The 27,258-nt window shown below is 41.3% G+C and overlaps 1 protein-coding gene across 5 annotated transcripts; it reads left to right on the top strand.

Annotated features, from left to right (window-relative positions):
- On the top strand, positions 1 to 26,909 carry eogt (EGF domain-specific O-linked N-acetylglucosamine (GlcNAc) transferase). Of its 5 annotated transcripts, none has more exons than XM_061785907.1 (16): positions 1 to 79; positions 3,561 to 3,794; positions 7,094 to 7,194; positions 7,302 to 7,410; positions 7,620 to 7,714; positions 7,784 to 7,888; positions 8,522 to 8,628; positions 9,761 to 9,864; positions 10,921 to 11,013; positions 11,527 to 11,598; positions 17,477 to 17,563; positions 19,652 to 19,720; positions 21,693 to 21,754; positions 21,863 to 21,982; positions 22,323 to 22,425; positions 25,276 to 26,909. In XM_061785907.1, exons 2-16 carry the CDS (start codon positions 3,576 to 3,578, stop codon positions 25,420 to 25,422), a joined length of 1,593 nt encoding a protein of 530 aa, XP_061641891.1. In that variant the 5' UTR covers positions 1 to 79; positions 3,561 to 3,575; the 3' UTR covers positions 25,423 to 26,909. The 5 variants fall into 5 exon arrangements, with proteins under 5 accessions (XP_061641891.1, XP_061641890.1, XP_061641894.1 ...); XM_061785906.1 differs by having other exon boundaries at positions 7,091 to 7,194; XM_061785910.1 differs by lacking the exon at positions 10,921 to 11,013 and having other exon boundaries at positions 7,091 to 7,194.
- The last annotated feature ends 349 nt before the right edge of the window (positions 26,910 to 27,258 follow it).

Genomic DNA, 27,258 nt, shown 5'->3' with positions numbered 1-27,258 from the left:
ACGCACCGGTTTCCGGTGTTATGGCGACCACCGGCGCCGGCAACGCTTCACTTCGGCGAAAATTAAGTTGTGTTTTCAGGTAAACGTGACAATCCTTCAACTTATCGCAACACATTATAGGTGACAATTGACTTTGAGCTGTGTGCATGAACACTTATTCGTACAGCATACATTATTGTACGCGCAGTTCTTTTTTTCCACTATGGTGCATCCCATTAGCGTTCCATTGAATTAGCGTCCTGGTAGCTTTGTTTGCTCTCCTGATAGTACTCACGTTAACCATTTCAAACTACCTGGGAACACGAACAAACAAACGTTTGTAACCAAATATTATATATCCAGATAAGCAAGCGCACACTACCTAAGGAATGCTTTATTACTAACGCATAGCTAAAAGTTTGACAACATTGGCTCTTCAAAATCAACACCAGCGACTACTGAGTATGTAATTGGGACAAAAAAAGACGGTAGTGTTAAGACATTTGTAGTACGTACTGTGAAGTAGCGTTTTATCTGATCTTGAAGAGAGTTTGTGCGTACTGACATGTCTGACTGTACCAACGTAATATTAAGTTGGCTGCTCGGTGGTGGTGGTTGTTAGCATGGCCTCTCTGTCAAGGGGTTCTGGGTTCGAATCTTGAACTCCCTTGTGGAGCTTACATGTCTTCCTTAGTTTCTCCCGATGCTCCGACTTATTACCACATTCCAAAAACATGCAAGTTAGGAGATGCTAAATTCCCCATATATGTGAATGTGAGTTTGAATGGCTATTTGTCTATAATGTGCCCTGCAGTCCATTCCAGGGAGTACCTTGCCTCAAAGTCATTTGGGCTAGGCTCTAGCTCACTTGTGACTAATGAGGACGAGCGATATAGAACAAAAGATCGATATTGGTCAGCAACACTGTGAAGTAGTTGGTGGTTAGCCTGTCTACCTCACAGTTTAGAGTTCTCAACTGTTGTCACACTGGTACCCTCATTTACCAATTGTTTAAAGTCATCCAGCCACCCACTTTCTGTACCGCTTATCGTCACTGGGCTCGAGGGCGTGCTGGCGCCAAGCTGACTCTTGGTAAGAGGCGGGGTGCACCCTGAACTGGTTGCCTGCCAATCACAGGGTACATAGAGACAAACAACCATTCATACTCACATTTACACCTGCAGGCAATTTAGAGTTCCCAATTAACCTACCATGCATGTTTTTGGGATGTGGGAGGAAATCGGAGTACCTGGAGAAAACCCACGCAGGCACGGGGAGAACATGCAAACTCCACACAGATGTGCAAACCAGTCGGTCACTGTGGTGCCTGTTGCTAGGTCATGACCCACTTTATTAGACGTTAAGAACAATAAAGAGAAAGTGTTATTCAAAAATATCCTTGAAAAACACATTTCTATCTATATTTTAACTACACGTTCTCACAAAGTCTGCGATTGGCTGGCGACCAGTTCAGGGTGTACCCCGCCTCTCGCCGAAAGATAGCTGGCTCCAGCACGCCTGCGAACCTTGTGAGGATAAGCGGTACAGAAAATGTATGGATAGATTCCCACAAAGTGCCTTTCAGAGCACCTAAGGAACTGGCGATAAACGTAAGACAACTGCACATACAAAAAGGAATATCTTGGCACTGTTATTTTTTCCACAAAATTGCAACATCAATAGTTTGTCTTTTTTTAGGGAACAAATGATACAGACCAAACCAACCCATAGCAGTTTTAACAGTCAAGATTATTATGACTAAAAACACCAATGGCATCTATTCTGTAAGAGGCTTTTTAAACACTGCTGTAAGTCATTTACACCCAAGTAATAATGTTTCTGGTGCATGGTTGTCAATATATATATACACATATATTAATATAACAAGTTATTTTTCAAATAAATGGCAACTCCACCCTGCGATGCACGTGAAATATTTCACTGCTACTACAGTGGTTACATAATCCAAATTTGTACGAGTCTTAAAACTAATTTATGATTACACAGTATTAAAGTCATAATTACAGTATGAAAAACATTTGTAGGTCATGAATATGAAACAATCCAATGATAAACAGTACTAATTGAGCATGCCTTCTTGTACTGTGTGAAAACATATATTCTTACGCTAAGCCTTGAAATGTTGTACAGTCCTCTCCAAAAGTATTGGAAATGCAAGGTCAATTCATTTGTTTTTGTTATACACTGAAGACATTTGGGTTTCAGATCAAAAGATGAATATGAGACCAAAGTTCAGAAGTGGAGCTTTTATTTCATGGTATTTACATCTAGATGTGTTAAACAACTCAGGACAGCGCAAAACACACTGCAACACAACAAAGGACTTCATCAGGGGGAAATACTGGAAGGTGTTAGACTGGCCAAGCCAATCACCGAGCCTTAACCCAATAGAGCATGCATTTTACCTCCTGAAGAGGAGACTGAACGGAGAAACCCATAGAAACAAACAAGAACTGAAAGAGGCTGCAGTAAAGGCCTGGAAAAGCATTTCAAATGAAGAATGCAATAGTCTGGTGAAGTCAATGGGTTGCAGGCTTGATGAAGTTATTGCAAGTAAGGGTTGTCCCAGTAAATAATGAATGTTATTCACTTTAAGTTAATTTAATAATGTCTGTTCCAATACTTTTGCTCACTTGAAAAGTGAGTGGCTTCAAATAAAAGTTGCTCTGTCCTGAGTTGTTTAACACATCTAGATGTAAATACCGTGACATGAAAGCTGTAATTCTGAACTTTTGTCTCATATTCATCTTTTGATCTGAAACCCAAATGTCTTCAGTTTGCAACAAAAACAAAGGAACTGACCTTGCCGTTCCAATACTTTTGGAGGGGACTGTATGTTAGTACTGTTGTAAACTGAGGACCGACCCCCTGTAATTTTTACAGCCTGTCCGCTACCCACCAAAAATGGCTGCGCAACTCACTTTTGAGTGCCGACCCACCAGCTGAGAATCACTGGTGTAGAAGTTCTGGGTTTGAATCTCTGCTCAGTCTCGAGTTTGCATGTACTCCCAATACTTGCAAGGGTTTTGCATGGACTCTAAATTGCCCAAAAATATAAATGGCTGTTTGTCTATATGTGCCCTGCGATTGACTCGTGACCAGTCCAGGGTGTACCCTGTCTCTTGCACAAAGTCAGCTTCGATAGGCTCCATCTTATCCGCACCATAATGAGCACAAGCGCTATAGAAAATGGACTAATGACTGAAATTATATTACTACGTTGCACCCATATGCAAATTCACAAGTCAACATTCACTTGTTAGATACTTGTATTTATCATGGAATTACTACATGTCTGTAAAGATCAGCTCTGTAGCTGCATGAAGCATTCAACTTTTATTTGCTTATGTATTCCTAATTCTGATTACCCAAACAAAAGTCGGAAAGAGCTCACCTTCCTGCAGCAGGCAGTTTCCTTATGTGGGACTCATATCTGATTGGAATGTAGTTCCCACACACTTCACATGCCCACATATTGTTCCAGTGTGGTGTGGAGGGTTATGCTCCTCCGAACCAAACTTTACGGTCACTGTGTCTTTCTCTTTTTTTTTTAACCTCAGTTTTCAGCAGCCCACATGCATGCCAGTGTGATTCCTGCTATGCTGCTCTTGACAGTGTTGGATATAGTCTTTTATGCTGCTGTGGTCACCAGTGAGAACAGCAACCACAAGCAATCAGCACCAATGTTCAACTACAGCAGCATTTCCCTGGCGCCGGATCACATACCTTACTTTCTGTACAACAACAAGAAGGTCGCCAAGCAGTGCAAGCTTGACCCCCTCTGTCCTTTTAAAGTAAGATATGTATTTTGTCATAATAACCATATTTTAACGCAGACCAATTTCTCAAATGTGTTTAATTTCCTTTACTCTTGTGACTCTTATTTGGAAATAACTAAAACATACAATGTCTTTTCATAAAACTTTTTAAAAATGTGTTAGATATGAGGTTGTTCATATTGGAAGGTTTGAGAGAACAACAGTACAATATTTGAATTGTAGCTACTGGTACTAATTTAATTTCAAAATATAAAACAAATCACTTTGTTTAATCTCTCTTAAACAATGAACCAAATTCAATTGGGTAAAGAAAAATGCATTCAGTTTGAACAACTGATAAAATGCAAGACTATTCTACATTTACGTCAAAAGTTAGTTTTTGATTTTGCCTTTATAAACCACCACAATGAATTATAAATAAGATAGTAACGATGAGATTGAATTGTAAACAAGTATGAAATGTCCGTTTCAAATGGTGACATGATAACTGAGTAGTAAATAACACCAAAACTGTATTTAAAAAAAAAAGAAAATACCCCAAGGAAGAAAGAAATATACAGTGTGCAGAATTTTTAGGCGTCTAATTTTTGAGGATTATTTTTATTAATCACCAACCACAGTGCTTTAGGTTAATCCAAAATGTTAATAAACCTCAAGCAAGAAGGTTTAAAAAAGTAGTAAAAGTCAGGTTTAGGCTTTCTTAGGGGAATATCAATATGTGGACAATTACCGCAATTTCTCGTGTATAATGCGCACCCATGTATAATACGCACCCCCAAAGTTGACCTAAAAATTCTGGAAAAACCTTCTACCTATGTATAATGCATTTATTTGAACACGTAATCCTTTTTTTAATTTACTTGCTCTTATTTTGAAATTCACAGCCCTACTTTTACGGAGTAAATTAGAAAACACACAGTTGTTCTCATATGTTTGCTTACCCGGGCAGAATTTGTACGATAGGTACAATTCTCTAAAGAAAACATGAAGGACCAGGTGTTACACATTTAATTTTATTTTAATGGGATTCAAATTAAACGGTCAAGCATTTCAGAAAAGCATTATCATTAAACAAAACATAACCATAAAGAAATTAATGATTGTTGTTGTTCAGTCATCAGTCATATTAAAAAAACAAACAAAAAAAAAATAAATAAATAAATATTTCACAAATTCTGCCAGGGTATGTAAATATATGAGCATAACTGTACACATATGCAGTCATACGTACCCCTGTCATATTGGAATGAAAGTGTAGGCTACAGTTTTTATAACCACTAGGTGGCGGTGGCATTTTGGATTGAAAGTGTACATCTTTTTCCTAATCACTAGATGGCGGCATACATGTATAAAATGTGAAAGTTTTTTTCTATTTTCCTGTACCTATGTATAGTACGCACTATTGACTTTTGACGATTTTTGGGGGAAACAAATGCGCATTATACACGAGAAATTACGGTACTAAGCAACTATTGGGTATGCAGAATTATTATGCAACTGAATGAAAAACACATTTTCCCATTTCACTTTTTATTTGTATTTGTTTAAGTGCGAAATATAAACAAACAACTCAAAACTGTCCAGTAGAAATTATTTGAAACTAATATATGTAAAAAAATTACCAATATAGCTACCCTTCTTTTCAATAACGGTGATAAGCCGGATTCTGGATTCTGTCAGTTTCTTGAGTTTTTGTGCAACAGAAATCACAGCCTCCCAGTCATTGTTCCGAGAGGTGTACTGTGTTCTTTGACTTTATATCTCCCGTTGAAGAACTGCCCACAAGTTCTCATTTGGGTTCAGTTCAGGTGAGGAAGGGGGCCAGGTGATCAGTTTGTCATCTTTCAAGCCTTCACTGGCCAAACACGCAGAGGAGTAGTTGGATGCATGTGATGGAGCATTGTCCTGCATAAAGATCATTGTCTTTTTGAAAGATGCAGACTTCTTCCTGTACTACTCCCTGAAGAAAGTGTCTTCTAAAAACTGACAGTAAATTTGGGAGTTCATTTTGAGCCCATCTTCAACCCAAAAAGGTCCATATAGCTCATCTTCAATAATACCTGCCTGTACCAGTATCCCACCTCCACTTTGCTGAAGTGGAGTTCTGTGCCCATTAGTGGCCCATCCTGGTCCATCAAGAGTCACTCTTATTTCATCAGTCCATAAAACCTTTGAGAAATTTGTCTTCAGAGATTGTTTGGCCCAGTCTCGCTGCTTCAGCTTATGTGTCTTGTTCAGTGGTGGTCTTTTTTCAGTTTTTCTTACCTTGGGCATGTCTCTGAACACTGAACATCTTGTACTTTGAGGTATTCCAGGTTCCTGGTAGCTTCATGCTGGATTCTTCTTAAATCTGTGGGAGTTTGCGTCTTTTTCTCTCAACAGTGCTGCATCTCTCTGAGAGACTTTTGATCATTTTTGACTTTTCAGAGTCAGTTAAATCTCTTTTTTGTCCCATTTTTCCGAAGAAAAAGAAGCTGTTACACACACCTTTATATAGGGTGTTGATCTCCTGAGGCCACACCCACACTCATTACACACATATACAGCACCTGCTATGCTTAAATACATTAAGCATTCTGGTTTATCTAGCTGGGAGCTAGGACATATGCCTAAAAGTGATTATATGGTCAAAATACTTACTTGCCTAATAATTCTGCACACGGTGTAGTGTATGTTACACATCCTATTTAATGCCTTGCTGGAATCAGGTAGCCCACATTCTGCCCCATATTCTCCTGGGCCAATGGCGAGTCTCGCTTTCATTATCACAACAATCGAGTGTGGCATCTGAGCTTTCAGATTACAGATGCTTAGTGGGCTATCTCTCGTCAAATGTATGCGTAACTGCAGGCTGCATCTCTCCGGCAAGTGTGTGTACGTAATTGTGGGCTTGATGTAGCCTGCGAATGTGCGTGTTACAGCTGGAGTTTGGCCATCTCCTCTTCCGTGTCGCTGGGCGGGCTTGATGTCGTTCACTCGCCATCAAATGTGTGCTGTGGCTGGCTTTTTGCCTCTACTTGTTGAATTTTAACTGCAGTAGTTAGCGGTGTGTATGTGGTGCACGGACAAATCACCAAACAGAAAACCCCCCCTCAATTTTCCGTGATATGTCCCCTTCATATAACTTTTAAGTTGCGTTACACGTGACAAACTCAAGCCTATTGGGTTATGACTTATTTATTATACATATGCTTTTTTACCATGCAAAATTTGGTCTGATGTTAATAATGACAGTGTTACAACTCATGAACGCATATACTGTAGCTCGCTACGTTAAAGTACCAATTTTGTTCTTATTATTTTTTTAACAGCAGTTTGCCTTGCTGAATTTGTCTTCCTGTTGGGGTTATGAGAAGAACTGTGATCCAGAGAAGCGCTTCAGCTATCCCATTTGCACCAAAGTTGACTCTGGCTGGTATTACTCCTCATTTAATATTTCACACTATTTGTTTAAATAAATTTTCTTTGATACAGTATGTACTGTGACTTTTTTGAGTTGTATATACATTTATGTACTGTTAGGGTACATTCACTGGAAGCAGCGCAGGATCTTTTCTGGAAGCAGGCTGATTTTGGCTACATCAAGGAGCGCCGCTCTGAGCTCAAAACACTTTGCAAGGCCAGCAAGCCTGTAAGTCTGTTCATTTATCGGTACTTAGTTCCCACGGGGTCAGTGAGTCAACAGGAAAAAAACAGCAGGCATATTTCTGAACACAGAAAGTGCCCACAGAAAGTACCTAGACAGGATTGGTAAAGGAGTGCAAACATAAGAAGAAAAGAAAAAAAAAAAAGGTTATAGTAGTTTTACTTTTGAAAAGATTTCTTCCAACGTTTTTCCAGGGGGACTCCTCTTTGAGATGCACTAGTCATGCAAGATTCTGTAAGGCAACTAACCTTTACCTGGACTTGCAGAAACCACGCAGAAGTCATGAAAGGTCACTTTTTTTTCCAATAATATGGCTAGAAAAGGACAACCCATTGATTCACTCATGTTTATGCTGCAGGTACAAGGAGGACTTCATTCAGAAAGGTGAGATTGGTGGTCATTGCAGACTCAACAAGCAAGCACTTGAGGCAGCAGGAGAGCACAAGAGCCCATTGCAGTCTTGGTGAGAGAGTCACGTGTACCCACGATCAACTACTCAAAGACATGACCGGCATTTCCTTCGAATCAGTAGCTTATCAATCTTACCTATCCGGGACCTTGGCCGTGGTTCTGGCAGTCATAAATCTTGTAGTACCTGTTTTTGACAAGTTGGCATGCATACGACAATCGGGATGGGCAGTAGTGGACATAGTAGTAATATAGATGACCAGTCCAACATAGATGAAGTCACTGCTGAGTTCAATCAATGTTTCTAAACTAGGGCTTGTTGCTGTTAATGTCTTCTGGTGCTTTGGTTGAAGATGTGTCACGTTTCTTCAACACAGAATCCTCTTCAGCAGTAAATATTGTAACATGCAAAAATTAGAGAGGGAATTGTCTTTTAAATCGAAACAATAGTAAACAATAACAATACGAAAGTACAGAACAGTGCTAAGGTCAGTTATTGTTTTCGCACAGCTATAGCAATCATATTATTTCTCAGTCTATTTGTTGCAATAGTAACACCACAAATAGTGTTGCCAATGACCTACTACTGACTACATTGTGCAGTACTGTAACCTTTATCATATTCAGTGAAAATGCTCAGCTACTATATTTCATTGAAATTTTTACAGTGCATTGATGCTTTTTGTAGGTATGCCGAGCTTCAAACATACACAGAGTTGGAGTTTCATCCCTTACATTCTGAATCCTGTGACGTCATAATAGAAAAACCCACAGTTTTCATGAAACTGGATGCTGGTAAATACCTATTTTGTTGCTCTTTTAGGCCAATTAATGACATCAATAATAAAAATTGTAACACCAATTAAACCTAAAATACATATTAATATTATAGAGTATGTGCATTTTGAAGTATGCAAGCTAATTTGTTAATCTCAAAAGTTGCTGTGCCTTACTATTATGGATTCACTGAATGAATATACCAGGGGTACTCAATAGACAGCTGCATGTTTGTGGCCCCAAACTGTTACGACCCTTTCAAAGATCAGACGAGATCAGGCGTTGTCATAGTAGTATGGCCGCAAGCCACACTTTATTTCGTACAGCTCAGTGTGCAGTCAATCAGCTCCGTCAATGTGTATGTGAGGTTTGCATGTATGAGGTAGCTGCGTCCTAAATGAAAACTGTTTCAGACTTATTCCCAACATCAAGCTTCGGGAGTAACGGAATACATGTACATTGTCACTTAAGTAGGATACAAATAAAAAGGTAACTATATTCCACTACAGTTGAAGAAGAAAAAAACACCTAATCAGATTACAGGTACCTTTAGTAAAAAAAATATTATTTTGCAGCATTACAATTTTAATGTGGTAAGAGGCCGGTAATGGACTTAAAATACTACTACAACTAATAATAATTATGCATTACACTTATGATGCCATGCGCTCAGGTGTGGACCAGCAACCCTCTGGTGGCAGGGCGTACACTTATCCCCCCCCCCCCCCCCCCCCCCCCCCCCCCCCCCGCCCCTTGGCCACGTTAAGGCTAGCGATCGGCGTAACAAGTGGATAAGTTTCCATATAGCTGGGTCACCATGATTCCACACGCACGTTCATACCCGCGATATTGTAAGCAAACCGGGTGATCATTTCTGCCACTGGGGCCACAGGAGTTTTCAGTTTTGAATTTATGTTGACAAGAAATTTTTAATTTTACAGTATTATCGCATTTGGCCTGACTGAACTCAGTGAGTTGACCTTTTTATCATTACAAAATTTCTTGGCAGCCCTTTCGGATTTGTATTTTAGTACCCCTGGTAGGCTATATACTGTAATGTACCACCATTCATCTTAGTGTTTCATTGTTGTCATTGTTCATTGTCATCTCCATTATTTTATTTAAATAATAATTCTGTATTTTTCACCAGGGGTGAACATGTACCATCATTTCTGTGACTTTGTCAACCTCTACATATCCCAGCACATTAACAACTCCTTCAGCGCTGACATCAACATAATTATGTGGGACACGGTGGGTACCTGATTTATTAGGACAAGCCTTCATTTTTACTTCATCTAAAGTTAACCATCAATATGGAACCAGTAACACATATTAATAATAATAGAAACACATTTTATTTACAAGAACGTTTTAAACCAATAAAGCACATTTTTATTTTAATGGTTAAAACAACATAAAATATTCAATAATAAGTAACCAGTTGTGATTTAAAAATGAGATGGAAGTGTCTGATGAGAGCGAAACCCATGGGATTGGCTGAAGTCCCTACAGCCAATGGTGGACAAAAACATTGAAAGAAAACCTTGATTTGTTTTCCTGAATACAGTAACAGAGGGAAGTGGGTGGGACCAAATGGTAAATAATGAAAAGAAGACCAGACAGACATTTTGGCAATGCCTTAGGTAAGAAGGGTAGGAAATGTCTGGAGTTGAAATTCATTCTGACTAAGGTTATTTCTGTGCTATTGATGGGATGTAACAAGACCAGCGCTGTTCGTACATGTTTTTGTAAGATATGTGGTTATAGAAATTAGGTGCAATTTTTTTAAGGGAATTTTGAAAAGAAAAGCTGGGTGAAAATGGTGATGGTTATTAAAATTGTTAAATCTGAACCATGTTTTTGAAAATCTGATAGGAACACCGTCAGAGGAAAATGGTAAGCGAATGTTGGTAGCAGACGCGATAGAAGGCAGGATTTTACTTAAAGTGAGAGACAAGTACGTGGTTAGTATTGCTCAGTGAGGTCCAAAATTTCTTTACAGAGGAAAGATTAAAACATGAAAGTGAGTGAGACAAAGATAAAAGCTTTTGGAAATGTGGAGAGACTGTTCCACATGGATTTTGTCAGTTGAAGGATGGATCGATGAACTGTGTGCACAAGAACCAGGAAAAGTGATTGAAAGCTGCAAGAGAATGATGAACATTTTCTCTGAAATGGAACACTAAGTAAAGTCAGGGTTTCATCCTAGGCTAGATAACAATTTTCATGAAGCTACAGACAAACAAATCACATTTTCCATTATTGCTCAATTTTCTTTTGATCCTTTCGTTCTGTGTATTTTAATAGAGTTTTTATGAATACGGAGATTTGTTCAGGGAAACATGGAAGGTCTTCTCACAATCTGATATCATTCACCTAAAGACCTATGATTCTAAAAAAGTAAGTAAAACTTATTAAGATCAATACGTTGCATTTTGGCGGCACGCTGGCCGACTGGTTAGAGCGTCAGCCTCACAGTTCTGAGGACGCGGGTTCAATCCCCGGCCCCGCCTGTGTGGAGTTTGCATGTTCTCCCCGTGCCTGTGTGGGTTTTCTCCGGGTACTCCGGTTTCCTCCCACATCCCAAAAACATGCATGAATTGGAGACTCTAAATTGCCCGTAGGCATGACTCTGAGCGCGAATGGTTGTTTGTTCCTATGTGCCCTGCGATTGGCTGGCAACCAGTTCAGGGTGTACCCCGCCTCCTGCCCGATGACAGCTGGGATAGGCTCCAGCACGCCGCGACCCTAGTGAGGAGAAGCGGCTCAGAAAATGGATGGATGGATGGATGGACGTTGCATTTTTGTTAAGGCTAGTCAACTCGCAAGAATGATCCCGTGACATATTCACTGACAAACTAAACTTTATGTAATTCCATTTATGCTAACATAAATCATACTTTCTTTTCATAGGTATGTTTCAAAGATGCCTTTTTCTCCCTTCTCCCAAGAATGAGATATGGTCTCTTTTACAACACACCACTTGTAAGTTGATCAATAAATTGATCTGTGTGTGTATCTGTGAAGTATGACTGCAACACTTTATTGCATTTGCTTTGACCAAAAGTATTACGTCTGTACTGTACTAATGGTATGAAAACTGTTATGGACTGTACTGTACTGAATTAATTTTCATTCAAATATGGTCAACGGTACTTGGTCATAAACATAGCTGAGTACATAAGCTGATGTAGTGTAATTAATTCAGTAGTACAAAATGTGCAAATGCTAGGTAAACTGCTGTATGTATACAGTATTCCATTATCCCAATAGCATTATTGTTCAAGTCATTTTTAACTTATGGCCCATCCATTTTCCGGACAGCTTATCCTCACTAGGGTCGCTGGCGTGCTGGAGCCTATCCCAGCTGACTCTGGCTGGTACCCTGTCTCTCACCCAGAGTCGGCTGGGATAGGCTCCAGGACGCCCACGACCCTAATGAGGATAAGCGGTATGGAAAATGGATGGATACTGAATTACAGACTGCTGGAGAAATATATGTGCGAATTACAGACTGCTGGAGAAATATATGTGCGATTCAGAAATTCTAGCTGTACAGTAAATCTAGAGGTTAGGAGAAAATCATCATAATACACATACTGTAGATACAGAGATCAGTAAATTAAGGGGATACTTAGAGGGGACATACAATGGAAAGGTAACTTTCTATGCTGTTGCACCCTGGGCCTGTGTCCTCCTCTTCTCTCTCCCCGGGATACTCCGCTTTGGTCGTCGCTCCTCTCTTGCTCAGGCTGTGTGGGGTGCCCAGCTGACTATGGGGCCTATGGTGGGCTGTCGGCGCCACCCGCCTTGGACAGGCCTGCCTTCTGTGCCCTGTGCTGGTCGCTGAGTGGTGGTCGCTGGTGGCCCGTGGGCGGGTGTTGGGGAAAGGGCCTGCCCGCTCTTTCTCTGGGGTCTTCCAGCTGGCCGGGTGGGCCCGCAGGGATCTACCCTCTTACTTCACACACTCTGCGCATTTTTATTACTAACACTGTACATATTACTTCACACACTCTGCACATTTTTATTACTCACAATGTACATATTTCGCATGAACCATGATGATGCGGATGCCGTGCCGCGTCCTGGGACATCCGTGCTGGTATGGTTGCTTCCCTTCTCTGCCCCGCCAGTCCTCCGGTTATAATGCATCATACACCCATCGGTGGAGGGAGTTCAGTGTTGGGCTGGGGAGGACACTCGGCCAGGTGTTCCTACACTCCAGCCTGTTCCCTATCCCCCGCTGATTTTTAATGCACCACATACACTCACACATCCTTGTGGAGCTGGTTGGTCTGGGTGAGGGTGACGGGATGCTGGTCATAACTGCCCAGTGTCCGTCTCACCTCATCCCACCAGTCTCCCCAATTTTAATGCACGACACTTCACCACACATGATCACGGTTCAAGGACAATGGTTGACAGTTCGGGACCTGGTAAACATCGTAAAAGGGTGGGTTTCACGTCTCTTGGCTGGACTCCTGGGGCCTGCGTCATCCCCCCGATTGTCGGGCCATGGGGAGACGGGGTCCTTCCTCGATGTGCTGGCACAACTACTCTGTGCACCATTTCACTAACATGCATGTGATATGGTGATCATTCACTAATAAGTTCCATAGACACGCTATGGGCTTCAATTGCTTGCGCTGGCACCACTAATAATAACACAGGTTGTATTACGATAACAACTCACAGGTTCTTACAGGTGTTTAGACACTATAAAAGCATCCCTCGCACCACTCATCAGTAGCCCTGCCTTGCTCATTTCCTACATCCTGTCCTACCGGCCCCTCTCTGTCCTCGCTCATCTTGTCCTATTGCTTATTTGTTGCATGTCTTCAACAGCTGTCCGGCCCGTCCACATAGAAGAACATGATTTGACTTTGTAATGTTACTTGCGGTCAAATATCTTGACTGTCTAACTATTGTTCTGCTGTGGTTCACACCCATATTCCCCTTGTCCATTCTGTCCTTTGGTCTATCTATCCTCTTAAACCCTTTTCTGTCTATTCGCGGGCGTGCCGGAGTCTATCCCAGCTATCTTCGGGCGAGAGGTGGTGTACACCTGAACTGGCCGCCAGCCAATCGCAGGGCACATATAAACAAACAACCACTCGCACTCACGTTTACACCTACGGGCAATTTAGAGTCTTCAATTAACCTACCATGCATGTTTTCGGGATGTGGGAGGAAACCGGAGTACCCGGAGAAAACCGACACAGGCACGGGGAGAACATGCAAACTTCACACAGGCGGGGGCTGTGATTTGAACCCCGGTCCTCAGAACTGTGAGGCAGATGTGCTGACCAGTCGTCCACCGTGCCACCTCAATAAACATCATATACATCCATCCATCCATTCATTTTCTGAGCCGCTTCTCCTCACTAGGGTCGCGGGCTGTCATCGGGCAGGAGGCGGGGGTACACCCTGAACTGGTTGCCAGCCAATCTCAGGGCACATAGAAACAAACAACCATTCGCACTCACAGTCATGCCTACGGGCAATTTAGAGTCTCCAATTAATGCATGTTTTTGGGATGTGGGAGGAAACCGGAGTGCCCGGAGAAAACCCACGCAGGCACGGGGAGAACATGCAAACTCCACACAGGCGGGGCCGTGGATTGAACCCGGGTCCTCAGAACTGTGAGGCTGACGCTCTAACCAGTCGGCCACCGTGCCGCCATAAACATCATAATGATTAGAAAAATAAAAAATAAGCAGAGGGAGTATTTGAAACTCCCCCGTTGCACAGCAAAACTGTTCCAACACAAAAGGCATACAGATCCACCATTCTGCATGGCCATGCAGCTGAACAGGACAGGTTAAAAAAACAAAACAAAAAAAAATGAATAAAAAGAAAGGTGACTTTTTATTTAAATTATTTTTTTTTTTATTGCTTGCAAACAAATAGTTGGGAGTCTGGAAGGCTTGTCCACCCAGTAAGTGTGGAATTACACAACCCTGTAAATATTTTGTGATTTGTCTATTGTGTGATTCAAATTATTGTTATTATTATTATGTTAAATAAACATTTTAATTTTTCTGGGGATGTTTATGTACAGTGGGCACAGAAAGTATTCAGACCCCCTTAAAGTTTTCACTGAGCAATCGGGGGAGGAGAGCCTTGGTGAGAGAGGTAAAGAAGAACCCTAAGATCACTGGCTGAGCTCCAGAGATGCAGTCGGGAGATGGGAGAAAGTTCTCGAAAGTCAACCATAACTGCAGCCCTCCACCAGTCGGGGCTTTATGGCAACGTGGCCCGACGGAAGCCTCTCCTCAGTGCAAGACGCATGAAAGCCTGCATGAGTTTGCTAAAAAACACCTGAAGGACTCCAAGATGGTGAGAAATAAGATTCTATTGTCTGATGAGACCAAGATAGAACTTTCTTGCCTTAATACTAAGCGGTATGTGTGGAAAAAACAGGCATATCACCTGTCCAGTACAGTCCCAACAGTGAAGCATGGTGGTGGCAGCATCATGCTGTGGGGGTGTTTTTCAGCTGAAGGGACAGGACAACTGGTTGCAATCGAAGGAAAGATGAATGTGGCCAAGTACAGAGATATCCTGGACCAAAACCTTCTCTGGAGTGCTCAGGACCTCAGACTGGGCCAAAGGGTCACCTTCCAACAAGACAATGACCCTAACCACACAGTTAAAATAACGAAGGACGAGCTTCAGAACAACTCCGTGACTGTTCTTGAATGGCCCAGCCAGAGCCCTGACTGAAACCCAGAGACCTGAAAATGGCTGTCCACCAATATTCACCATCCAACCTGATAGAACTGGAGAGGATCTGCAAGGAGGAATGGCAGATCCCCAAATCTAAGTGTGAAAAACTTGTTGCATCATTCCCAAAAAGACTCATGGCTGTATTAGCTCAAAAGGGTGCTTCTATTAAATACTGAGGGTCTGAATACTTATTTATGGCTGTGTGATATTTCAGTTTTTCTTTTTTAATAAAGCTGCAAAAATTTCAACAATTCAATTTTTTTCTGTCAATATGGGGTGCTGTGTGTACATTAATGAGGAAAAATCATTTAAGTTCATAACTTAAATGATTTTAGCAAATGGCTGCAATATAAGAAAGAGTGAAAGATTGAAGGGGTCTTGAATACTTTCCATACCCACTGTATATTTGTGTTTCTCTTGTCTATCCATTTCACTGATATCAATCTTAGCCAGTTTAGAATTTGATATTCAGTTAACACTACTGAAGGAAACTACTTAAAGAGGTTGATCCACATTATTAAGCAAGTCAGAGTTTTTATGCAGAATGGAGAAAAGAAGGCTCTTTCTTCTGATGAAAAGCAACCACACTACTGATGGAAAGTTTTTTGTGTTTTTTAAAGCTTGACTTTTTAATACCTTGAAAACAGTAACTTTTTGTCATCCATAAAAAATGTCCCTAACAAATCATGCGAGTGAGTCGTGGAGACCCCTGAAAGGACAAACTGAAAGTTGCAACAATAACTATAGAGCACTCAATGGTTGGTTACTCCATACATTGTGGATCTACTCTCATTCTATCATTCTGTTAAAAGGCCTATCTCACTGGCGGAGATGTCAACGAGAGTGCGGGTAGTGATCAGTCGCGGTGACTCCGGGAGGTGGGAGACCAAAATATTGCTTGGGCTCTCACCAGGAAGATGTCTGGGAGATATCACCAGACAACGTGACAACCAATTAACCCAGAAGTTGCTGATAAAGGCTTATATACAGTATATATATATTATTTAAACAAATATACATATGGTGCATGTGTGTGCGTGAGCCTCCGTGAGGGTGTGCTGTGTGAGTGTTCCCCGCTCAGCTGGTCCAGCACAGACACCAAGTCCTCGAAGATGTTTTAATGTTCCGTAAAATCCAAAATAATGGGGCGATATTTCTGCTGTTTTCAGAGATTGAAGTGGGCACAGGTAGATACATCCATATACATTTTGCTAACGATTGCTCACAGTTTTGTGACATTAAAGTGATGTTGAGCTTTTTCTTTAAAAGGGTAGAGCTTTTCTTATATACCCGGTAAGGGTAAAGGAAGACACTTTAACATTCCGTAAAATCCAACATAATGGGATGATCATTCTGATATTTTCAGAGGTTGAGGTGAGCATAGGTAGAGACGTCCATATAAATTTTGGTAATTATCGCTTGCAATTTTGTGACATGAAAGCGAAATTGAGCTTTTTCTATATAGGAACACATTTTAACGTTTTGTAAAATCCAAAATAATGGAGTGATCTTTCTGATATTTTAAGAGGTTGAAGTGAGCATAGGTAGAAACGTCCATATAAATTTGAATAAGGATTGCTTGCAGTTTGGCGATATGAATGTACTTCATGAGCCTTTTCTCTATAGTGTGTATTGAGGAGTCTCCAAAAGGTCTTGGCCAAAATCGAACGTGTTCGATTTAAGCGCGACTCCTTAGCAACACTGCTAGTCTCCAGGAGACTCCAAGAGACGTCACGAAGACGTCTCCGCAACCAGCAGAGACCTGAGTCGCCATTAGGTCGCCAACTAGTCTCGAGGTCAGTGAGATAGGGGTCTAACTCACTGCGGTGTGCTCCTTACTGCTCCTCAAGATTAAAAAGTGATAGAACTTTGCAGTCTGTTGTCGTCAAATTGTCGAATGAATCTTCTTTAGACATTTAGATTTTTTTTAAAGCAGTTGTTTAGGCAGGTATTAGAGTAAAACTTGATTTTTTCTGATTCTTTTGTATTAACTCTTTGTTTTAGATTATATACTTTAAACATGTAAAACACTTTGTGAGTCCTCTCTATGTGAATTGCTAAAATGTACCTACTTACCTACATGCATGACTGTGGTGCCAATAACTTTATTTTACCTGCTGTATTTTGTCGGCAGGTCTCTGATTGCTCCAGTGAAGGGATGTTTCGGGCATTCTCCCAACATGTCCTCCATCGTCTGAACATACTGCAGAATGGACCCATGGTAAGAACCTAAGGAAACAGTCATAGGCCGACCAGCTATGAATAATACAAAATGATGCTTTTGAAGAAAGGGTGCCATGTTCATGCCCTATGCTTTTCACAGCTTCAGGACAACCTCATTAGTCCCCTAACATTAGTGATGAGGTCTCCTAATAAATTAAACTATTATTCATTAAGTAGGCTATGGGTTGACATTTGTCACAGTATCACAGCTGCAGCAGTAAGGACTATTTTCTTCTTCATTATTGCTCAATGGCTGTTCTAAAATATTAGAGATTTGGCCCTCACATCTTGATAGCGTAGGCTCATCTGGAAATTAGTGCTTTTTCACTTGGCCTTGTGTCTCTCATGATTCTTCCCTTTGAAAAGGGCCCCCAAAATACTTAGGACATTCCCTTCAATGCACGATGGTCATTAGATGCAAACCACTTCCCCACTTCAACGAACGAAGCAGTGGCAGTTGGTGGAGTTTTATCCATCCATCCATTTTCTGAGCCGCTTCTCCTCACTAGGCTCGCGGGCGTGCTGGAGCCCATCCCAGCCATCATCGGGCAGGAAGCGGGGTACAACCTGAACTGGTTGCCAGCCAATCGCAGGGCACATACAAACAAACAACCAGTCACACATTCACACCTATGGGCAATTTAGAGTCGTCAATTAAGCTACCATGCATGATTTTGGGATGTGGGAGTATATATATCATTATTATTATTATTATTTTATTATATACATTATATTACACACACACACACACACACATATATATATATATATATATACATATATATATTCAGAACTGTGAGGCATGACGCTCTAACCAGTCGTCCACTGTGCCGCCACCACATATTGACGGGGGGGGGGGGGGGGGGGGGGGGGAGGGGATATATATATATATGACTGAAGGGCCATCTCATTAATTTTTTTTTTTTTTTAGTTTTTTTGCAAAGATTGAGCTTTTATGAAATGCCTTTGAGTTTAACGGGATTTGAATCCCATTAAATATAAAATTAAATGTGTTTTGTGGATCCATCATGTTTTTTCTTTAAAAAATGGTACACACCTTACAAATTCTTCCAAGGTACTCAAACTTGTGAACACAACTGTATAATATTCTCTACTATTGTGCTGTCCGTACTCCGCCAGCCTACCGCAGACAACAGGACGGTCCTCTAATGAGGAAAAGCCAATAATGTCTATCCATCCATCCATCCATTTTCTGAGCCGCTTCTCCTCACTAGGGTCGCGGGCGTGCTGGAGCCTATCCCAGCTGTCATCGGGCAGGAGGCGGGGTACACCCTGAACTGGTTGCCAGCCAATCGCAGGGCACATCGAAACAAACAACCATTCGCACTGACAGTCATGCCTACGGGCAATTTAGAGTCTCCAATTAATGCATGTTTTTGGGATGTGGGAGGAAACCAGAGTGCCCGGAGAAAACCCACGCAGGCACGGGGAGAACATGCAAACTCCACACAGGCGGGGACGGGGATTGAACCCCGCACCTCAGAACTGTGAGGCTGACGCTCTAACCAGTCGGCCACCGTGCCGCCCAATAATGTCTATAAAACCCAAAATATTGGGGCTATCATTCTGCTATTTTTCAGAGGTTAAAGTGGGGTTAGGTTGAGATATCCATATGAATTTTTGGTGATGATTGCTCGCAGTTTTGTGACATTAAGCGTCTATATAAGAGGAAAACTCCTAACGTCCATAAAATCTAAAATATTGGGGTGATCGTTCTCATATTTTCAGAGTTTGATGTGGGCATAAGTAGAGATGTCCAAATAAATGTTGGTGACGATTGAGTACAGTTTTGTGACATCAAGCGACTTCTCTCAAACGTGAAGCAGACGTAACTCTGTCCTACCTATAAATACATGTATTTGTATTCATATTTACACATAAACTTTACCAGTTTGATGCAAGTTTAAATTTGAGACTGATTGCTGGGACATGAGGTATTTAAAAAAAAAGTTTTATTTTAGAAGCTTACAATTTTTATATAGCTATTTGCAATATTTAATTCAACATTTTTTTTCAGGTTCCACATTTCTTTTTCTTTTCATTAAATTAAATGTAATGTTTGTAGGCGGGACGTGTTCGTGTCACCTTGCTGGGACGCAGTACAGAATACAGAAGAATAATAAACCAAAATGAGGTGAGTCAAGATCCTTTATCCTTCTCTTCCTTGTCTATTTATTTGAGGCATCTGTTCCTTTTCGCCTGCCTTGTTCTCCCATTTGTCCACCTTTTCTAACATCTTCCTCGGCATGGGTGGGTTACCGGTTTCACAATATGGTGCGGTTAAAAAAAATTAAAAAAAAGTTGCATACCCGCTGAAGTTTCCATCATACTGTTCTTGTGGTGTAAGTGTTTTATTATTATTATTATTGTTGTTTACTTATTGTTTTCATTTTTTTACGAGAACTGTCTTGAAATGATTTTTTGCAACCAGTTATGAGTGTTACCATGTCTAGAAAATAAATAATCTGTGCCTGGCGTTTGTGTGCGACGAAACGTGGTGCACTCAAGTTATGCACAAATTTTGGATTATACAAACTTTGAGTCAAAATATTAATCAGAAATCTTCCCCTTAAAGTTGGAACTCCAACATGGAAAGTCAGCGGAATCTCACCAGCCTAACAAAGAAATTCATGCAATCTGCTCCTCTCGTAAAAAAAAAAAAATAGTGACATGTTTTGTTGTACATTTGTAAAGCTGGGAAGCACTGAAAGCCCTCAACTTTGACATTACGTTGTTTGGAGCTCCTAACTCCAACTTTTAATGTGAATTTAACATACCAAGGTCTGAAAGAGCGCATTGATGGCTGTGCCTGCTGCGGTGATTTCTATGAGAACAAAACGAAGAAACAAGAATTACTGTAAGGAGGCTATTTTATGTCGTTTGCCTGTTGACTTTTCCCAAATGCGACAGGTTATTGTTTTGTAATATTGGGTAGCGGGTCTGACAATAATCAATTGCAGTTGCTCTAACCTGCAGTAGGCTAAATATAATATATTAGCAATTTTAGGCTGTAATAACTTGTAATTCTCTCATTATACAGTGGGTACGGAAAGTATTCAGACCCCTTACATTTTTCACTCTTTGTTATAGTGCAGTAATTTGCTAAAATCATTTAAGTTCATTTTTTTCCACATTAATGTACACACAGGACCTCATATTGACAGAAAAAACGGAATTGTTTAAATTTTTCAAGATTTATTAAAAAAGAAAAACTGAAATATCACACAGCCATAAGTATTCAGACCCTTTGAGTTGTTCTGAAGCCACTCCTTTGGTATTTTAGCTGTGTGCTTAGGCTCATTGTCTTGTTGGAAGGTAAACCTTCGGCCCAGTCTGAGGTCCTGAGCACTCTGGAGAAGGTTTTCGTCCAGGATATCCCTGTACTTGGCCGCATTCATCTTTTCCTTCGATTTCATCCATCCATCCATTTTCTGAGCCGCTTCTCCTCACTAGGGTTGCGGGCGTGCTGGATCCTATCCCAGCTGTCATTGGGCAGGAGGCAGGGTACACCCTGAACTGGTTGCCAACCAATCGCAGGGCACATACAAACAAACAACCATTCGCACTCACAGTCACACCTACGGGCAATTGAGAGTCTCCAATGAATGCATGTTTTGGGGATGTGGGAGGAACCCGGAGTGCCCGGAGAAAACTCACGCAGGCACGGGGAGAACATGCAAACTCCACACAGGCGGGGCCGGGGATTGAACCCGTGTCCTCAGAACTGTGAGGCTGACGCTCTAACCAGTCGTCCACCGTGCCGCCTGGATATTTTTATATTCTATATTTTTTGTATTTGTGTTGAAGGGAAAACATTTGTTGTTGAATACCCAACCATTTCCAAATAATACAATTTAGAGCTGTAATTGCAATACCGCAACACCAGGAGTTAAGATCCATTCTTACACCTCCCTCCCCATGCTTCTTTCTCCACACCATATAATTTTAACACTGCCTTAAACACCTTTTGTCACCAGTGATTTATATTTTGTTAATTACACTGTCATTGTATTGGGCAATTATCTGATCTTGACTACGGTATCCATACTTGTTTGATCAAATAACTTATTCTTGGTTTTTTTGTTGTTGTTTTTTTTTAATTGCAGCTTGTAAATGCGCTTAAAACAGTGCTGCAGCTGGAGGTCAGCGTGCTTGACTACAAATACAAGTGAGTGAGCTTTGGCGGGGGGAGGGGGGGGTGATATTCAACTTTAAATTAGTGACAGTGATTGGTCGGTAAGGATAACCGAAAGGTGTTTTTCTGTGGGTCTTTTAGGGATGTTCCGTTCCCTGAGCAGTTGAGGATCACTCACAACTCGGACATCTTCATCGGAATGCACGGGGCAGGACTTACACATCTACTCTTCCTACCCGACTGGGCTGTGGTCTTTGAGCTGTAAGTTTATCTGTTAGTGTGACATATATGAAAAGACAAAATTGGAAACTGGCTGAGCAATGGGGTTGGCAGCAATTTATGCTCAAAGCTTCCTGTCAACTACCTAGTGTGTGCCTGTGAAATAATGACCAATTAAACAAGCCACTCCTCACATCCAGCTCTTCCGGGGGGAGAGAGTCTGATGGAGTAGGTGTTTGGGACTGTTTTTGCATGTTAGGGAGTGATTCAAATAACAGTATACATGTGATTGCAGTGCAAGAGCAATATTTAGCAAGAAAGAGTGAAAGAGAGGCAGACTGAGGACAGCAACAGATCAAAGTTGCGTCTTTATCCCGCTCAGGTATAATTGTCAGGATGAGGGTTGCTATCGAGATTTGGCCCGGCTGCGGGGCATTCGCTATGTGACTTGGCACAAAATGGACAAAGTGTTACCCGAGGACAAGGTAAGGGAAACTGCATGATCAATAACTCTTCCAACATATGATTTAACAGATAAACATTCTCCACGTGTACTGTATTTGGCATCAAATTTGGTCGAATGAGTGCACCAGTGTATAAGCCGCACCCACAAATGTATTAACATAAGCTTTTCTGCTTTAGCTGCATATACTGTATTACACATATGTATACGAGTTTGTTTCCCACTCCGGTGTGTGTGCCTTAGCCTGACGGTAGCAGTAGTATAACACTGGTAGAACTGACTGAGAAGTAAACAGCAAACTAAACTAAAGCTTAAGCTAAACTATAGAGGTTCTACATGTTTCCACAGAGCAGAGAAAATACAATATATGCCTGTGAGTACTATTGTATGTTCTATTTATGTGTTACTCCCATGTTTATGTTAAAATAACCATTGTTTGATGGTTTAAAATTGCAGCATTAACGATGCTACTTTCCATTACACCATCTATGTCGCTTTCCATTGTATGTGAACATTAAGCTAGCAGATTTGTATTTGATCAGACTCAGAATCATCTTTCTTTGCAAAGTATGAATGGTAATGGCAGTGATGCTGTGTTGAAAGTACTTTAATTGAACATTTATGGTGACAAATATAAAGCTTGAAGCAAGAACGCTGCCTCTCGTATGGAGAACTGGTGGCTTTCTGCTCAAGTAAACACTGCACGTTTAGGCAGGGCAGGATAGAAATAAAGAAAGGGAAGGAAATAGGCACAAAGTAACACAGAAGCAAAAATACTGCGTGTCTGACAACTAAATATGCACCACAAACATAAGCTCCAGAATCTTGGGGTTTGGCAGCTGAATTGAATTTTTTCAACGGCCATGTCGAAGGTTGTGTCGTAGGCATTAGGTTGTGTTTTCGGCATGATGAGCTTTTGCGCTTAAACAGAGCAGATCTGAGACTGATCTGGATGTGTGTGGTTGTTTTTAACAACCCTGTCAAATTTGACTGATTAAAAAAATCAAGCACATAAAATGAGGCTTCAAAATCATGAAAAATCAAGCCTTTGTCTTTGTTTTCAGCCACTCTGAGCATGTCCGCTGAATGCGCTGAAACTGAACGCCCCACTCAATCGTCAACTGTCAATCGAATACCACACATTATGCCTTCACATCCTTTCACATTGGAGCCACGAAAATATGGGGGGCTGGAATATATCCCAGCGGGTCATCGCAGAGCTTTCCATGGTGCAATGAGAGGCGCTCGCCACCAGGTATTTCTCGAGCTAACTGGGGCTCCTCTTAGCCGACGGACGGGCAGCGGGCTTGTCAGGCGGCGTCACCTCATTGCTTGGTGTGTCAGTGTGTGGGTTCATATGCGTAACAGGGACACTTCAGGGAAAGTGAACCATTAAACACAGGGGCATGCAATATTCAGCCTGTGGTTCACTCTACTTGACAGACATTATACATATACTTCCAGGTAGTTATATAACCCACAATGCTCTGTGTTCCACCCTATTATGGTAGCCTGAGTAACATAAAATACATAACACTTGGGAATAAAATAGCAACACCGAGCTGTTTTGTAAATTGGGTCGTCTGGGGCAGATGCATTTTTGGCGTGTAGGTATAGCTAGTGAGTGTAGTGGTAGAAATGAGCCAAGTAAATATAACTACTTCTAAGTATTTTGCAATTGCGCCAGGTAACCTCTGATGTGAAAGAAGGCACTCGGTTCTTAAACAGTTCTGCTCATAAGTTTACATACCCTGGCAGAATTTGAAATATTGGCAATTTTTTTCATAAAGCTACTTGAACTTTAGAAATCCGAAAAAAAGGATCTAAAAAAAAACATAGCTTAAGATTTGAAAATGGCAATCGGTATCATTCAAACTCTGATAAAGCAGTGGAAAATTAGTGGTTCTGTTGATACAAAGCCAGGGTCAGGTTTACCAACAAAGATTTCAGCCACAACTGATGAAGATTGTTCAGGATCTAAAGCGAAACCCAAAAGCAACTTCAGCTGAAATACAGGCTTCTCTGCAAAAAGAAAAGAAAAGCGTTGTGGCTGTTTTAAGATGCACAATAAGGAGGTACTCAAACAAAAATGTGCTGCACGGTCGAGTTGATAGAAAAAAAAGCCCTTCCTGTGCCAATGCCATAAAAACACCCCACTTACAAAATGGTACACAGCACCTAGGCAAGCCTCAAAGCTTCTGGAACAAAGTTATTTGGAGCGATTAGACCAAAATTGAATTTGATGGTCACAACCATAAACCATATGTTTGGAGTGGAGTCAAGAAGGCTTTTGGTGAAAAGTACACCATCCTGTTTGTGAATCATGGAGGTGGATGGCTGATGTTTCTGTTTGTTTTTTTTGGGCTTTTTTTTGGGGGGGGGGGGGGGTTCTGGGGGGGGGGCTGTAACGACACAGGGAATATTGACAAACTTGTTTGACAAGTTCAATGACGCATGTTTACAGAAAATATTGTAGGACAATTAGCATTCGTCTGCCTGGATGCTCCACATGGGAAGCAGTTGAACTTTCTGACACGACAGTGATCCAAAACACAAGACCAAGGCAGCCCTTCAGTGCAGGGGCGGTTTCGGAAATGGACGGCCACCCAGAGCGGAATTCCCTGGAGTGCAGCACTCCAAATGATTTGCCTGACCACTCATGTTTTGTTTTGTTTTGTTTTGTTTTCCCCCCAATTCTGCCAGAGTATGTACTGATGAGCACAACTGTATAGTGGGTGTAGGGGGCTCATGGCAGATTCCTCAGGGCATAGAACTTTATGGTAATTATCTGTGTAAGCGGGCTTAGGCAGGCATTAAAGGAAAGCCATAATTTTCAACTCTCTCTACATTTGACCCCTATTGTCTTCCATAGGGCCACCACCCAACACTCGGAGACCATCCCAAGTTCACCAACTACTCCTTTGACGTGGAGGAATTCATGCGCCTTGTGCTGGACGCTGCAGATTACATCACACAGCATCCCAAATGGCAGCGTTGTAACATGCGTGATGAACTGTAGAGTCCTTGAGTGGGTAAACAAAATAAATAAATGACATGAAAGTAGCTGACATCAGTGGACATAGTGACATTGGTCCTGAGAGTTTTGCCCCCTCCCGCCCAAAAAAATCTAATTCTCTGTGGTCTAAGAATTTGCTACATTCTGTTGCCTGCTTTAGTAAGTCCTGATGAGTGAAATCTGTACACCAGGCAGCTCAAATGAGATGTAAGCAGTTGACACATCTGGAGAACTGCAAGGAGTACTTCTTCATTACTCTACCATGACTGCTTAATTCCACATGGATAAAGTTGGCTAATGAGCAGCTGTTCCAGTGTCCCGTAACATGGGGCCTGTTGTTACTTTTGATTCGTGTCACCTTGATTCGAGACTCCTCTGAGCTGTTGACGTTGACACCTGAGAAACAAGAATCCATTAGCAATATATCAGCGTCATAGAATAGGATTGTGCTACATTGTGACACAGAAGGGTTCTGTTTTATCAGGACAGTGAACCCCCACTATTTGCGGTGGACAGCAACTAAGCCCTGCTGATAATAGCTAAATGTTTTTTAATTGCCTGTAGATGTCACAAGTTGGCAGGAAAGGACTACTTTTGTGTAATTGAAGCTTTCCACTCATTTCATTGTTCCTTGGCACCAAGATGTCACCAGATGGCGCCAGAGCAATACTGTTATTGCGTTGGCCTAAGCACAAAAACAGCAAGTAGGTGAGTTCTTAAGCAAATCACAGCGGATAGGTTAATAAAAACTAAGAATGTAAATACTCAAAAAACTCCAGTAAAATATTTGTTTTAAAGCATTGAACATTGGGCTCGCACATCTGTCTCACAGTCGAGAGGTCATCAGTTCGATTCTGGGCTCCGGCCTTTCTGTGTGGTGTTTGCATGTTTCCACCAGTTAGTTTTCTCGTCTACTCCAGCTACCTCCCACATTCCAAAAACATGCATGACAGGTTAGTTGAAGACTGGATAGCCCATGTGAGCTGCGCTAGGCTACAGCTCACCCGCGACCCTAATGAGCGCTATAGAAAATGGATGGAAGGAAAGTTGGACACTCCAATCCCAATTTAGTCAGCTTAGTGCTTAAATGTATCAGACAGAGTTTTAATTGATTTTTATGTGTATTTATTTTCTGTTTAGGTAATTTTTCTTTCATATGGCGTAGATACTGAGTCTTTTTACACTTGGTTCCCTTTAGCCATTTATAGAAATGAAGTCTTTGAAATAATGGTTAATGCGGAGTGTAGTTTTTCTCAAAGCCTTTTTTTGGGGTACTATCGAGATTTTCAAATGTAGGTTAACTGGCACATTACACACAGAAATAGCACCATTTTCTTGCACTCTACTGCTATAATATTGGTATTTTGCATGACCTTGATATTGTATTTATCAAAGAAGCAATAGTCAACTGTGGAACAGTTTGCTGGTCTGAAGTTTTATGTGAAAAATGAAACATTTTCAATAAAAAAAAATAAAAAATTTCAAAGTACGCTAATGTTCTCTTGTCTGTGTTGACCATATTAGGCATCAAAGATCTACTCCATCCTCATTAAATCGATCATACTTTTGAAGTCTGACCTTGAAGGGGAAGCAAGCTGAACTTTTTCCCTGACAGTTTTTGCTGATGCCAGGCATCCCTTTGCCGGGTTTCATTATTTTAGTGAATTCCGTTTTAAGGAAGAAAAGGACTTTGTGCAAAAGGGCACTAGTTCAGTTTTTTACTGCCACCATAATAAATCTGCATGACCTCAAAAAACTGCCTCGGTTATCCGTGATGTATATTAGCCACATGGGGGCAGTACAACCCCACAGATGAGCCAAAATCCTTGCCCTGCGTGA

This window comes from Phyllopteryx taeniolatus, chromosome 9 (genome assembly GCF_024500385.1).
Source record: "Phyllopteryx taeniolatus isolate TA_2022b chromosome 9, UOR_Ptae_1.2, whole genome shotgun sequence".
In the NCBI taxonomy this organism is placed as follows: domain Eukaryota; kingdom Metazoa; phylum Chordata; class Actinopteri; order Syngnathiformes; family Syngnathidae; genus Phyllopteryx; species Phyllopteryx taeniolatus.
The sequence above is the reverse complement of the archived record's forward strand: the minus strand, read 5'-3'. Positions and strand labels throughout refer to the sequence as shown.

Coding starts and splice junctions, on each gene's coding strand:
- eogt (XM_061785906.1), top strand. CDS start 3,576: ATGCATGCCAGTGTGATTCCTGCTATGCTGCTCTTGACAGTGTTGGAT. Junction 7,195..7,301: donor ACCAAAGTTGACTCTGGCTG/GTATTACTCCTC, acceptor ATGTACTGTTAG/GGTACATTCACTGGAAGCAG. Junction 8,629..9,760: donor TTTCATGAAACTGGATGCTG/GTAAATACCTAT, acceptor ATTTTTCACCAG/GGGTGAACATGTACCATCAT.